The 14,640-nt window shown below is 47.5% G+C and overlaps 2 protein-coding genes across 7 annotated transcripts; both read left to right on the forward strand.

The window, feature by feature from the left end:
- The first annotated feature begins 109 nt into the window (after window positions 1–109).
- Window positions 110–3,850, forward strand: acmsd (aminocarboxymuconate semialdehyde decarboxylase). Of its 5 annotated transcripts, none has more exons than XM_086123195.1 (10): window positions 110–271; window positions 898–942; window positions 1,369–1,465; window positions 1,546–1,595; window positions 1,906–2,142; window positions 2,320–2,413; window positions 2,798–2,893; window positions 2,972–3,144; window positions 3,239–3,337; window positions 3,441–3,850. In XM_086123195.1, the coding sequence occupies exons 1-10, from the start codon at window positions 203–205 to the stop codon at window positions 3,513–3,515; spliced, it is 1,035 nt and encodes a 344-aa protein (XP_085979321.1). In that variant the 5' UTR covers window positions 110–202; the 3' UTR covers window positions 3,516–3,850. The 5 variants fall into 5 exon arrangements, with proteins under 5 accessions (XP_085979321.1, XP_085979317.1, XP_085979320.1 ...); XM_086123194.1 differs by having other exon boundaries at window positions 124–271; window positions 1,281–1,465; XM_086123191.1 differs by having other exon boundaries at window positions 1,906–2,413.
- Window positions 3,851–4,995: 1,145 nt separating this feature from the next.
- ccnt2a (cyclin T2a) lies at window positions 4,996–13,734 on the forward strand. Of its 2 annotated transcripts, XM_086123188.1 has the most exons (10): window positions 4,996–5,192; window positions 6,093–6,174; window positions 6,285–6,413; window positions 6,731–6,791; window positions 7,557–7,619; window positions 8,462–8,507; window positions 10,040–10,203; window positions 10,280–10,350; window positions 10,987–12,298; window positions 12,409–13,734. In XM_086123188.1, exons 1-10 carry the CDS (start codon window positions 5,035–5,037, stop codon window positions 12,480–12,482), a joined length of 2,160 nt encoding a protein of 719 aa, XP_085979314.1. In that variant the 5' UTR covers window positions 4,996–5,034; the 3' UTR covers window positions 12,483–13,734. The 2 variants fall into 2 exon arrangements, with proteins under 2 accessions (XP_085979314.1, XP_085979315.1); XM_086123189.1 differs by lacking the exons at window positions 4,996–5,192; window positions 6,093–6,174; window positions 6,731–6,791 and having other exon boundaries at window positions 6,325–6,413.
- The last annotated feature ends 906 nt before the right edge of the window (window positions 13,735–14,640 follow it).

The raw sequence follows: 14,640 nt of genomic DNA on the forward strand, positions 1-14,640 counted from the left end.
CATCGTATTGTCTTGTTTTATGGAATAGGAATCATCACACACGCAGTCCATCGAGAAAACAACACGGTCGTAAACTCGGTTAATAAATGACAGCAGCGGTCCTTTCACCTGACGGTCATTGCTTTCCAACTGAGGGTGGGGACTGATTTTGCCGGACTTCCTCCCGGTTATTACATTGGCGGTGCGGCCGACAGACCTCCACATGTCCAAAAGGATGAAGGTGGATATACATAATCATATTTTACCGAAGGAATGGCCCGATTTGAAGAAGGTAGGAGGGAGAACGGCATATTCAACGCGACGCACATTTGAATGAACTCGCGGCGATCCACGCAGTCCGCGAAGGCACATTTCCTTTGACTCGATCACAAGCATACGTGTATTTGTGTTTCATTTGCTAACTGCCATTAAAAAGCCCCAGACGATTGCCGTTTGTGTTCAACGGGACAGCGCTCGCCAGACGGCGTCTGCAAGTATGCCAACCGTAATCGATTAACTAGCCGTGCTTGGCATTCGTTAATGTTTGGCCAACTTTACTGCTGGAGGAGAGAACTTGTTTTTGTGTCTCTTTAGGCTTTACGGTGTACAATAAGGCTCACAGCACTTGCCATTACAACCAATCAGACACGAATCCTAAATTGATCGGAAACGCTCACATGACTCCAATCTCGATTTAGCTGGACTGTAATGTTGAAAATGTACACCTTGGCGCAAATGACTCGAAACTTGTACTTTGATGTCATGGTTTGTGGGCTCCATCCGATCCGCGGTACTGTAATTCCTTTCTCGGTGCAAAATCATGCAACGGACTTGAGGCCGTTCCCTATGAGGGAACCCGTGTAGCGCCCACATTTCATCGATCGCCTTTTCTGAGATCCACTCCGATGTGTGTTTCAGAGGTACGGCTACGATGGCTTCGTCCAGCTTCAGCATCACTGCAAGGTGAGTCGAGCGCGGCGTGAAATTGTCTTGCGAACTCATCCGGCTGCAACCCAGCGGAACCTAAGGCGGCTCTCGCACGCACAAGATGCAAAGGCCGGGAAGGAAGGCGGCGTGCTCATTTTCATGTCTCAAGGGGAAATCCGTTGTAAGGGGCCGCTGTATGTTTGTGCTGCAAACCGCACACGGCGTGCTGGTCTGACACCCTTTTGGGTCATCCAGCACGTCGCTGTCTGAATTCGGTGCCTGGAGCAAAAGGTTCATTGGCCGTCTGCTGCCATCATGTGGCTGTTAGGCAGCCGACACGAGTTCAACTTGTTTGTTGACTCCCATGAACGCAGCCGACGCCGATGGTCGCAGAAGGGAACTTCGGTCCTCGTCGGCCGGTACCCTGGTCCCAAAACGATCGGCTCATCAACCGTGTTTCAGGGTGAGGCCAAGATGATGAAGGACGGGAAGCTGTTCCGTGTGGTCCAAGAGAACTGCTGGGATGCAGACGCACGGATACGAGACATGGATCGACATGGTAATGGGGGCTGGCTCCTGCGGCACATCAGTCCACGAGCACAAAACGCATGAGAGAACTCAAGGGGGCTCCATTTTCAGGTGTGACGGTTCAAGCCCTTTCCACTGTTCCCGTCATGTTCAGCTACTGGGTAAGATGCGCCCGCACCTTCTTTTCTTCATCCCTTTGGTGGACACGAACCGTATCACGGGTCAGCGACTCTGGTCCTTGAGGCCCCCCTATCCTAATGCTTGACGTGTTTCCACTCCTCCAACGCGCCTTATATTCAAATGGTCAAAATCGTTACCAGCTTTCTGCTAAGCTCATGTCGATGACCTGATCATTTGAATCAAATGTGTCGGGGGACGGAAAACATCTCAAACGTGCGAGGTAGGGACCCTTGAGGACCGCCGTCGGTGACCCCCGACTTCTAGGAACGAATCGGGCTGTTTCATTTTCAGGCCAAGCCGCACGATACCTTGGATCTTTGTGTCCTCTTGAATGACAATTTGGCCCAAACGGTCCGCGGCCACCCCAAAAGGTTTGTGGGCCTGGCAACGCTGCCCATGCAAGCGCCCGACCTGGCCGCGCTGGAGATGCGGCGCTGCGTCAGGGAACTGGGTTTCCCCGGCGTGCAGATCGGCTCACATATCAACCACTGGAACCTCGACGCGGCTGACTTGGATCCCTTCTACGCTGTAAGAATTTTGCTTACTGTCGGCCGTCCCGGTAGAAGCTCTGCGATAGTGTTTGTAAATGAGACCACATTTACGGCTCCCCCCCTCCCCCCTACGTTCCATCGCTTCACGACCTTCTTGGAGGTCACGTGTTTGCTCATTAAGAAATCCAGATGCTGCATTCTATTTCCCACGCAGGAAGCCGAAGAGCTGAATTGCTCCATTTTTGTGCACCCGTGGGACATGCAGACGGATGGGAGGATGGCTAAGTATTGGCTGCCCTGGCTGGTGGGTGAGGGAGATGGAGTACAAACAGGATATCTCGGATATTGCTTCCAGCTCGAGTGAATCAACGCGTGCATGCGTGCGTGTTTACAATCACACGTCCGGGATCCAAATGAATGATTCATTCGAAATCATGAAAAAAGGTGGCGTAATGAGTGCCTGCTTAACGTGCTCTTGTAATTTGTTCGTGGAAAATTGAGAGGATCAAATTTAAGCTCTATTTTACACTGAAATAGGCCATTAGAATGCGTATTAGGTGATGGAGACATCGCTTTGCTACGGTGTAAATCGAGAGCTGTGTTCGTCCAATCCATGAATAGGAAATTTGCACTGCGTTCATTGTGAAATGCCACCAAATTGGACTTCCGTATTTCTCGTATCCACCAAAAAGGCATGCCAACAGAGACAACGATGGCTATTTGCTCAATGATTTTTGGAGGCGTCTTTGAGAGATTTCCGAAACTGAAAGTCTGCTTCGCTCACGGAGGTAAAGAAGACGTTTCATAAGAGAGCGGCCACGCTTGATCGACTACAATAAAAAATGTATTCCTCTTTGTTCGAACAGGAGGCTCCTTCCCCTTCTCGATTGGTAGAATTGAACACGGCCATAAAGTTCGGCCTGACTTGTGTGCCGTGGACAACACGTGCAATCCCCGGAAATACCTGGGATCTTTTTACACCGACTCCCTCGTTCACGACCCCGTCTCCCTCAAGTTGCTGACTGATGTCATCGGAAAAGTAAGCCGCACGCCGTGCCTTGTGCCAGAAAAGACCCCCGTGCACTGTGACTGGACAGCGTGAGGGGTGGAGCTTGAGCTGTTTTCTTTCTCAGGATAAAGTGATGCTTGGAACGGATTACCCATTCCCACTGGGCGAGCTCCAACCTGGATCTCTGATTGAGTCGATGACAGAATTTGATGAGACAGTGAAGGTAGTCATCATGTTTGACACTGTACCTTAAGGAGGCTCCATTTGCTGCGTCTGCTGGGTTACTCCGCTTTTTTGTCACCAACAACTGTCTTTTTGTTTTACAGGACAAGTTACTCGCTGGGAACGCCCTCGAGTTTCTGGGCCTCAAAAAAGAAACATTTGAGTCACAAGAAGAATGACTCCAAGCTTTGACGGAGTTCAAATCTCAGGGTCATTGTTGATTCAGACTCTGTTGTTGTTGATGGTTACTTTTTTAGCAGTGATTTTAATTATTCCATTTCAGAAATTTGAAATCAAGTAAGTGAGAAAAGAAACAACCAGACACGAATATGTTTGGCCGAAATGGAATATGTTACGGTTTCTTCAGCAGACTTCATAACGCAGCCAACACAATAAAAAAACATATGTGTTGGGTTGTTTTATTGCAAAAATTCCAACATTAATCATACCCATTTCTGTGAACTGTGTATGAGCTACACAAATTTGAATGATCAATAAAACACTTACCAAAATGTGTATTTGTTTTGTGTCATTTATATACAGTACATGCACTAACCTTTAAATCAATGGATTAAATTAAAATGTAACGGCAGGCCTGATGGTGGTGTTGTGATTCCTGGGGTTTGTTGCCTGATGCATTCATGTGCGAATAAAGCCGACTTGGGACAATTTTCTCAAGTTACTTGACCTGATCAGTTTAAAATTGAGTAAATAGAGGCGTGATTAAATTTTATGACAAATCAAATGAAACATATTGGATAGGTGAATTTAATTGAGTAGTTCATTTCAGAAAGTGTACATCAAAATTTATTGGCCATTTCAGCATGATGTCATACCGTCCTTGTGGCCAAAAGTGAGTTTTCTCTGATGACACCACCATAGTAAACAAACCCCTTTATGTCATTTGATCAAGGTAGGGTAAGGTCATTATGAAAACAGGAGAAACGGCTTAAAAAATGACTTCATTAGTCTTCTTTACTGCTCTAGTTTGAATATGCGAAGTAACAGCTGAAAAGAAGATGTGACATTAGTCAATTGCTTCAGAATGGCGGCCGTAATTTATATTGCAACAGGTAAGCGGATTCAAAAATAGACCAAATTTAAATTCAAACGTTGTGCATTTTCTTTGAGGAACTGGCTGACTAAATTACTGTTCCGTTGATCTAATTAATGAGAGAATCAGGAATGCTCTTTTGTCAGTGAAACAGGGAGTGTGCTGTAGCGATAATGTTCGCTCGCAAGCTAGCGATGAAGTAGTCTAAATTGTTTTAAATTAAGTTATTCAAAGCCACCCCAGCCAAACATTTTATACATACCTCGAAAAGAGCCTTCCGCAAACTTCATGGTGGAGGTCTGGATCCGATATCACCACGTGGTCTTGCTTTTTAGCCCTCATTTTAGGACATCAATAAATATCGGAACGTTGAAAGCATTCCTGGTATGAACTTGTTTGTATCAAGCAAACAACAAAAAGCGAAATAAAACAACCACCCGGATATCACCCTCGAAAGGCGTCTATATCAGTGTTATTGTTTCCTAAATTGTTTAGCCTGGTTGTCTTTGCTTAACCCCCCAGTATGTAATTAAAGTCGATTTCAACGTACAGTATTTCATTTTGATTAGACTTGAAATGATTTTCCGCGGTTTCCGGTCGTCCGCCGACGTCATCTCCGCGTTCTCCGTGACTGTCGAAGAGCAATGGCGGCGAGCCGGGGATCTTCTTCGAGATGGGTTTTCAGCCGGGAGCAGCTCGAAAGCACGCCGTCTCGCCGATGCGGAGTAGAACCGGACCGAGAGCTGTCTTACCGACAACAAGCGGCGAATCTGATCCAAGACATGGGACAGAGACTCAATGTGTATCCTTCGTAAACAAACCGCTTCTGAGGCCAGACGCGGAAGCTAATGAACGATCCGATCGGAACCCCGGTGCGGATCTGACGTCTCTTCTTTTTGCACAGTTGAAGAGCGATGACTTAGTTTAAAGCGCGTTGCGTAAATGGTTTGCGGTCCTTCGCAGCTAAGCCGACGGGAACGCGATGTGCTTAGCCGCGGCTGGCATGTAGCATGCTAACTCGCTAGCTGAAGCTTCGCGTTGATAAGAAATAGGCCGTTGATCGTGTTTGGGGCTGTGTCAACTTGGTCAGCCACCTGTTGGCTAAAACCTGCCCCGGGGTTGCTCTTAATCCCGACAGAGAAGGACGCCCGAGATATTTGTTCGTCGCGCTTCACAGACCGACTGATATATCTGTGCACGAAGCGCCGTTTGCGCAACACTGAGGGAGGAATTTGGGCCGTGCCTAAAGCGGCTCTGCGGTTCCGACATAAGCACGTACGTGGTAGAGGGGACGCTCACCTAACGCCGTACTTATTGGTCAGCACATCTGCCCTACAGTAAAAAAAAAGGTGTCAATGAAACTGGCCTCAAATTATACAAAGAAATATAGACGCTGGCTGCACTTATACTAATAGTACTCCAGCTTCTCCCCAAATTTCCAGGTTAATGGACAACTTTAAACTGTGAACTGTTTTATTGAAAATGGATGGGTGGTTGTTGAGAAGCCTAGAAATGTTTTTCGGGCAGTTTTTTTTGTGTGTTCGTGTAGGTTAGTGACCGCAAGTTCAGACCAAAAAAATTGTTGCCTTCGGATCTGAATTCCATTTTGAACTGAAGACCTTTGGTACTTGTTTTCACCGGGACTGAAAGGAGATGATAAGTGAGCCAACAATGCAAATCTTTCCCTTAACGCACATTCCAGCTCTCAACTAACTATAAATACAGCAATTGTTTACATGCATAGATTTTACATGCACCACTCGTTCACCAAATTTCACAGGAATGTAAGTCCTATCGTCTTTTTCAACATTGATTTCATTTTTCCACCCTTTTTTAACCCATCGTTACATGTTGAAGACAGATACTCTAATGTGTTTTGTTATTTCCATGACAGACAATATCTCCTACGACGCTATTTTTGGCTGCCAAAGTGGAAGAACAGCCACGGAAACTGGAATATGTGATTAAAGTTGCGCACGCCTGCTTAAACCCGCAAGAATCGCCTCTTGACACTAAGAGTAATGTAAGTTAGGGGCTCTCTCTGTCAAGTATGGTGTCTTTTTTTTCCCCCCTCCCCTTCTTTTTTTTTTTCTTTTCATGTTCCTTTCCGTGTCACCTTTCCAGCCACCCATTGGCCACGGTTACCCAATGTATAAGGCCGCGCCACTCCCCGTCGTCGGGGTCATTTTCGCTGTTGGCACGGTCCAAGCAGCTCCACGCGCTTAGGTTAAATAGCGTAATGGCCTCTCTGGTTTCAGCTTTGGTCATTTCAACTCAGCTGTTAGGTGAGATCATAGACTCATTACAATTGTTATGTAATGACTGTCTATCAAACTTCAGGCCTACCTCCAGCAAGCTCAAGAGCTGGTGATACTTGAATCCATAGTGCTGCAGACGCTTGGTAAGTAGTGGTGACCCGAGTGGATGATATGAGAGCGAGCGAGAGAGCGAGCACTACAGAATGTGTATCGTATACAATATTGGCTTACCACACCCGAGGGTTTCCTTGTTAGTCCGTTTCTTTGTCAACTCAACATCAACCGTTTGTTGTACTTTTGACTTGATGGATTGGCATTCAGGTGACATGTCATTCTTTTTTCAGTTCGCTCTCAAAGTGGCTTTCTCGGACGTCCAATTAAAGGGGACATAGGATGCGATATTTATTTTTTTTAAACAACATAATTTCATTTCTCAAGTGTCTTTAGCAAAAGGTCTCTGATGATGTTTGTTGAAAACGCGGCTCGTCAATCAGCCTGACTGTTAAAAACGTGCGAGGAGAAATTGTGTTGAGGAGGGACAACGTACATCGCCAGGTCGGCGATTCGGCCAAAGTCCGAAGGGTTCGCTCATATCCGCGTTTTGGAAAATGGCTCTCAAAAGATCGACTCGGTTGTTTCACTCTTCAGAGAACCAAAGACTTTACGATATTATTGTGTATAAAGCCATTCCAAAGTCCATTTTCCATCATGTGTCCCCTTTAAATCTGGGCGCCGGATTAATCGGTTTGCCTCACCAAATTATTGACAGCCCCCAAAACCAAAATCCTCTGCCCCACTTCAACCCTCACTTGCCATTGCTTGCGCAGTCGGAATAACGGCGAGAGAAAAATGACACGTCACCTCCCAGCTGTCTGTGTTGAACTCACCTGTCATGTATTTTGTTCCAGGCTTTGAAATTACTATTGATCACCCACACACTGATGTGGTGAAATGTTCCCAGCTAGTGCGAGGTAGAAGCTTCTTTCTTTGCTTTTTGTGCCCTCTGCTCTTATCTACGTCCGCCTCTTAAAATAGGCGCGCGGACCCGTGACAGCCCCGATGACTTGATTGTACAATCGCTCACCTTGGAATACATTTTGACTTTGTTGGCTGACGATTGGACACTCGAGACGCACGCGAGGCCAAGTCCAAGACCGAATTGGAAGCATTTGCGCTCATGTCACAGTGATACTTTGTGTTACAGTGACTCGGATCACGCCGATACAGGATGCCGCAATGGGCGCCGTCCTCTTCCGTTTTTCTATTTTATTTTCAGGCATCATTTGGCCTGCCTTAGGCTTTTGGGCCTTTGTAAGAATGGCCTCCCCTTGCCCCCGGCTCGCCAGTTAACGTTGAAACAATGTTGCAGAATGTGGCAGCAAGTTTTCCGCCTCGGACTGCAGCTCGGTGCCTGTTTGAGGAGCGTTTTGGCTGTCGCGCTTCTCCGTAGTACAATTTATGCTATCCGTGGCAAGTTTCTCGAAACAGGATTTATTTTTGTTTGGGGTTTTTTAACCCCGGCACATGTTGCCCAATTGTAAAATCAGCCCGGCGTCAACCTTGTGCCACTCACAAGAAAGTGTCAGCGCAACCAAATCATAATTTGTGCTTCTTTTCAATTTTGGTCGTGGCCGAATGCTTTTCAGTGGGCGTCAAAGCACAAAGGAAAAAACCTGACGTGTGATTTTTCTCGCAAATCAAAAGAACGCAGACGGCACAAAAGCAAACGCTTTCCTGTTGTTGTTGTTTTTGGAGCTTACGAAATTGTAACGGCTTTCCCCTGTCATGTGGTTTGTCTTTGTGTCTCCCACAGCGAGCAAGGATCTGGCACAGACTTCTTATTTCATGGCTACCAACAGGTTGTTATCCTGCCCCTCCTTTGTTGCACTTTGACTGCACACCGTTGCTTCCCGTAATGCAGGGTACCCTTTCAGTGTCCAACGGGCCCTCCTTGCGACGGTGGCTGTTGGGATGCCGGCCTGCGGCCCGCCGCCGCCCTCCCTCCTGCAAAAGGGGGAGGGCGGGACGGGGGCTGCTGGCTTGTGGCGTTCCCGGCCCCGGTCGCGGTGCGGTGTATTGTACAAGGGACCATGTGTTGGCACCGATGGGTTGAATGCAAGATGCGAAGTGTAGTGGTGCGCTTGAAACGCCACATGTTTATTCGGTTGCGAAAAAGTGCAGAGTTCGAAAAGACACTTTGGTAGCCTGAATAGCCGCGAAAGATTTCACAGATGTAAACATTTCTCATAGAGGCCCTTCCGGTAAGTCCCGCAAAATCTTTTTTTCTTCCAATTCTCCTCTTCATATTCATGTTCTGCATATGTTGACATATGATTCTCTGTCAATGCACATTTTCTTCTACCTGTTTTGCCCCCCTCCCAAACTCTTACCCATTAACGACCTGTGTGCTAAGCTGGAATTTGGATGACCAAATTTGGAGGAGGTGTGAAATGTTTTGAGTGACCACATTGTTGCATTTCAAGCTTGACTCGAAATGAATTTGAAAGCGGGTCCTTAAAGGGTTTGTTGAAACATGTCTCATGATTGGGAGATCTTTACATGAATCCTATTTTTCTCCCCCAACTGAGCTAATGCACCTTCTTCGAGGCAGTTTTCTCAGATAATTTTTTTTTTTTTTGCTTTGCGAATGCAAAGCCAAACGTTACTCTGAGACACTTTTTTTTCCAGCTGTGATCAATTTAGCCCTGATAAGGGGCAACTTGTCAGATCTCATACTGGATTATTTGTTCTAACTGGGCTGTTCAAGTGAGCCCAACCTTCGCTAATTTGCCCGTATGGAGATGAACGACCTCCTTAGACTTGGCATTTGATTTTCCAAGTGTGGTTCATGCGGTCCAAGTACAGGCTTTTGGACAGGTTAAGAAATCGAAACAATGATTGGCATCATAGCCGTCGCCATGAATATATTTTTTTAGTTGTGGTTTGCTATGGCGACGCAAATGAAATTCCACAACAGAGGGTGTCCGTTGCATATTTCCAGCAGTGAATTCATGCTTAACCGATGCCCTCGGCCATTTCTATTCCTCAGCCTATAGTCCAGTTCCTCCTCATTTCTTAAATGGCTTGACATGACTTGTTTTAATGTTACTTATTTTTGTAATATGAACTCATACAGTTTAAAAACACTTTTTTCCCCCCCAGCTTTTTCTCGTGTTTCTAAAAACAATGAATTAAACCCATTTGCGCCTTCTGTCCTCCTCTTTTGTTCACATGTGGGACCAATCCTGACCACGGCTGGAACGCCTCAATGCACTCATTCGCGTCACTTATGCATACACACACACTCTCTCTCTCGCTCGCTCTCACACGCTCTCTCTCTCCCTCTCTCTCACACACTCTTTGTCCACGGGCATACGTTCACACCCAACAGTCTACACCTCACTACATTCTGCCTCCAGTACAAGCCCACAGTGATTGCGTGTGTGTGTATTCACCTGGCGTGCAAGTGGTCCAACTGGGAGATCCCGGTGTCGACCGATGGCAAACACTGGTGGGTGTACGTGGACAGCTCCGTTACGCTTGAGCTGCTCGATGGTAAGACAAGGCGCTCGTGCACTTGCTTGCTCGTAACTGGAGGACCCGAGTAATGCGACTCTCTTCTGCTTGCCAGAGTTGACGCATGAGTTCCTGCAGATTTTGGAAAAGACGCCGAGCCGGTTAAAGAGAATACGCAACTGGAGAGTAAGACAAATCGTTTGTCTCTTTTCAATGCATCAAAGTGATCAATCGGGCACACATGCTGCGTGGGCAATACTGTGGATGACACCAGGAACACTCGACATACCTTCCAGTGGTTCTGTATCTTAAATAATTTTTCCCAACTGAAATGAACGCAAGTGCTTCGCGCAAAAAAAAAAAAAAAAAAAAAAAACAAGACAGCGTTTGAAAGATGCCATTCAAATAGTAGGTGAAGAATTCGAGCTTTTGCAAGTTTCCGCCCTCCAATTTGGTGGATATTGGGCTGCTCCTTCTGGTGTGCACGACAATAGCTCATCAGTTGAATTTATGTAGCCATTTTCTCACGGTTTTTGTGATGAAACCCAAAAGTTCTTACATTAATCAGCGTTGTCCTGCCAAAAAGTTTTCTTAAGCATTCTGTGTTTACGTTTCTAAGTCACATCATACATTGAGATGAAGAAGAAAATGATGAAAACAAGATGGCCTAATAATTTTGTCCATGACTGTACATGATGATGATGATGGTCACGTTTGCCCAGTAAACCACTGAAGTAGAAGTTCACAGAGGATAAAGAATATATGCGTGGGATTTTCTGATTTGTATAGTAGCATAGTAACCATGTTTTCCCTACATCGCAGGCAACCCAAGCTGCCAAGAAGCCCAAATGTGAGAGCAGCCAACTGACAGATTCCTCCATCGCCGGACCTTCGATGCTCCAAGACCATTCCCTGCTGGACGGCTCCCTTGTTGGAGTGCCCCGCTCAAGTTTTTCCAAATCAGGGGGCGCCTTCGTGTCGATTTCTGCTCAGTCTGGAGGCGCGCCACTGTCTCTGAACTCCCTGGCTGGCCCTTACAACCCGCCCAGCCACAGTGAGTGGCCCCAGACCAACCTGAGTCAAGCAGGGTATTCTTCCAGCTGTATAAAACCGGAACCCCTCAGCACCTCCCACCAAGATCAGACACTGTCCTTGCAGGCGTCCGCTTCCACTTTGCATCCGCCTCCGTTGGCGATCAGGACCGAGAAAACCGCAGATGTTAACATCAAACAGGAACTCAAAGGAGCGTGCGCAAGCGGAGCCGGCAAGCATCAGCCGCCGACTTCATCATCTTACCCGCCGGCGCCGCAACACTCCTCGGCCCCCAAACTTTCACTGGACAAATACAGAGAAAAACACGGCGCGGACGGCGCCGCCTCCGGGCAGAAAAGCCGACAGGAGCAGCAGCAGCCCGCGCTCGCGGAGAACAACATGAGAGGGGATCCGTCGTCTTCCTCAAACTATGCACCGCCGTCTTTGAGCCAAATCGATCACAGGAAGTATTCACAGACGCATCAAATGTCCCAAAGTGCCCATCATTTAGGTAGCGGGAGCAACACCTGCACTGCCTCGCCCATGAAGAATCGAGTTGCTTGCGCGGCGTCGGGGCAGGACAGGCGCCATCACGGTGACAAATGGGACAAAAGTTCCCTCAACCTCCACCTGGCAATTCCTGCCGCTGGAGGAAGCTCCCAGCTGGACAGAAGCAAGGAGGAGCTCAAGATGAAAATCAAGGTTTCCTCCTCAGAGCGCCACAGTTCATCAGACGAAGGCGGCGGTGGCACCGCCACCGCCACCAACAACAGGAGTAAACATTCCAGTCCGCTCGTGGGCAAGGACAAAGCGCACCGAGGCGCAGATCACCGCCCTCACAAATACAGTCACCACAGCCAACACGCTCACAGCGGCAACGGACAAGGGGCCTCCGACGGCCTGTTTCGGGGTCCCCCGGGACTGCTCACGCTGGAAGGAATCACGCTTCCTCATAGCGGATCCGCGTCTTTGACTTTGTCATCGTCCCGAAAGAGGGCGCACTCCGAGGCCAACCACAACCAGCACCCTTCCTCCTCCTCCTCGTCTGCTTCTTCTTGCTCCAAACCGGGCAAACTCTCCAAGGGCGGCACTGGTGCTGCAGGTACTTGTTGCCCGCTTTCTCCTCCTCGCTCCTCTCCTCTAGCGCAGTGTGTCGCGTCTAGCTTTGCGGCGCTCTGGCTAACCTCCGCCTCCTCCTCCTGTTGCACTCAGGTGGGCTGCGGACCTCTCAGCAGTACCTCCCTCCTAGCGGGTCGCCCCGTGAAGTGGGAGACCAGAGACACTGAAGCCTTCTGCAGCCATGCTTTCATCACACGGGAACTGCAAGAAACGACTCACAGTTCACACTACTATGCGCATCCCCCCGGTTAAGTGCCCTAGGCGCAAACCTGGGGGATTATATACCCTTTATCCAATACTGAATGGCAGAACATTGTCAAAAGAAAAAAATATATATGTGTGGGCTTGCGATAGAAGAAGGAAAAAAGAAACAAGCGGACCTTAAAGCCTCCGTACTCTGACCTCTGGGCTGTGATCGCCAGTCCCATCGTTCTCCCTGGTGTCGAATTGCTGCTGGTCTCTCCTTCCTGAAATGCGCCCCAAGTGCACGCAGAGGTTGCGTGCGTGTGTGGACGCAAGGTGGAAGTGTGCATTTACATTGACGGGAAACACCCCCCGCCCCCCCTGCATTTCACATCTCCGTATAGGAAAACAAAAGTATTACAAGTTCCGTCGAAGGCGCGGACGAGGCACCTTCCTCATTTTGTTCCTCTCGCTTTTCTATTTAAGTGTTATGCAATTTTAAGCGGCACGCCAACGGCCAGCTGGAGAGGAGTTGAACTTCTGTTGGTTGTCATTCCTCATTGCAATATTGATGGACGCGTTTTGTTTCAGTGTCGTTTCATTTCCCCTGGAACTTTTGATTTGTTTTCTACCCTCGAGTCCCGTTTTGAGTTGCAAGTTTTTCCATCAAAGGGATGCTCGACATTCACAGCCAGTGGAGACAAATGTACATACGTTTTTGTATGTTTAGACAATTATAACGTGACTACTCAGGTTTGGAGCGACTTGTAATTATGACAATATAATTGTTAAACGTCTCTCTCTCTCAAAAAAAAAAGAAAAGCTCCATTGATAACCGATTGGTTAGCATTGGGAAGATGCAGTGTTCAAGAGGCATGTGCTTTTTACCATATTATCCAAATGATAAAAGACAAGCAGAAAGCAAACAAAAAGACAATTGTAGTGTGCCATGGAAATCTGTACTGTATAATCTCCTTTTGACGTGCATCACACCTTATTAATGGGGCACCGAATGGGCCTTTGACTTGCCGGCCACGTTTACTCAACAGTACTATCTAGAAGAAAATCAGTTGTGAAATGCGCTCTTGTGTTTTTCTTGCCTTTTTTTTTTTTTTTAAATCTCTTTCCCCTCTGGGCAAATTTGGTCGAGTTGTTGTCCTTGATCCATTTGGTCCATTTGCAATAACCGTCGTCTCCGCATCAGTTGTCGACATTAAACTCTCTTCCTGAAATCTTGCCATGAAAACCAGGCGACTCTTCTGTCGGCTAGATTCTCCTCCGACCTCATGAAGATGAATTTTGAAAAACGAGACTTCTATTCGAGTCACTAAACGTTGGATTACCGCGTCCGCAATGAATTGGGCTGGTGCCACGCCGTCTTGCATGTGAACGGCAATTTTGGAAATGTGTGAGGAAGGAGCACATGAGCTCGAACCTACGAACGGCAGAATTTTACTACGTTCGTCTTGTGGTTTATCCAAAATCGAATCAACCCTCTAAACTCGACCACAGACCCGAATTGTCATGACCGGCACCAAGTGATTTGTACAAAGTCAACCGGATTTTGCGGTTCTCATAAAAGTGCTCTGCTTGTACTTGCGGTTCTGCTCTTCCGAAGGCTCAAAGCATAATTCCGACGCCGTCTTCTAACACGAGCTGCCAAAGCACGCCCTCAAATTGAGCTTTTGTAAGAACTTGTTATCGCCAGAGTCCATCTGGGTGACCGCGGACGCTCTTTTTCTGAGCTGTACAACCTCGGTCCCGCAGTCTTTGGTCACTAAAGGACATACAATTCATGTATTGGAAATTCATGTCACGCTTTACATCAAATGGCCCCGCTTGGAGCGGGGCCATTTCTCACCTTGTCAAGCAAATGTTCACAAACTCTTTGGCGCCCTGTGAGAATCCCTCCGGCAAAGATGGCATCGCTCTTCTTTTGGCCCCGATGTACACCAAGGCCGCTTTCTCCATCGAAGTCCAAAGTCGGCTCAAAGTTCCACGAGTGCCTTTCTAAGAAAAAAGTATTGATGGGAAATCTAACTGTAGGGATCGATAAGGCCACTAGATGGCAGTAACTGACAATGCAATTTGATGGAGTCATGCATGCACCTGCCTTAAACCAGCCAACATCAAAACCTACCA

This window comes from Hippocampus guttulatus, chromosome 11 (assembly GCF_054856545.1).
Source record: "Hippocampus guttulatus isolate MCC_2025c chromosome 11, RoL_Hgut_1.0, whole genome shotgun sequence".
Taxonomy (NCBI): domain Eukaryota; kingdom Metazoa; phylum Chordata; class Actinopteri; order Syngnathiformes; family Syngnathidae; genus Hippocampus; species Hippocampus guttulatus.

Bases quoted from the DNA above. Each gene is read 5' to 3' on its own strand.
- ccnt2a (XM_086123188.1), top strand. From the start codon at position 5,035: ATGGCGGCGAGCCGGGGATCTTCTTCGAGATGGGTTTTCAGCCGGGAG. The intron at 8,508-10,039 runs GTTGTTATCCTG...CACACCCAACAG, and splicing joins TATTTCATGGCTACCAACAG to TCTACACCTCACTACATTCT. The intron at 12,299-12,408 runs GTACTTGTTGCC...TGTTGCACTCAG, and splicing joins GGGCGGCACTGGTGCTGCAG to GTGGGCTGCGGACCTCTCAG.
- acmsd (XM_086123190.1), top strand. From the start codon at position 911: ATGGCTTCGTCCAGCTTCAGCATCACTGCAAG. The intron at 1,596-1,905 runs GTAAGATGCGCC...TTTCATTTTCAG, and splicing joins CCGTCATGTTCAGCTACTGG to GCCAAGCCGCACGATACCTT. The intron at 2,894-2,971 runs GTAAAGAAGACG...TTGTTCGAACAG, and splicing joins AGTCTGCTTCGCTCACGGAG to GAGGCTCCTTCCCCTTCTCG.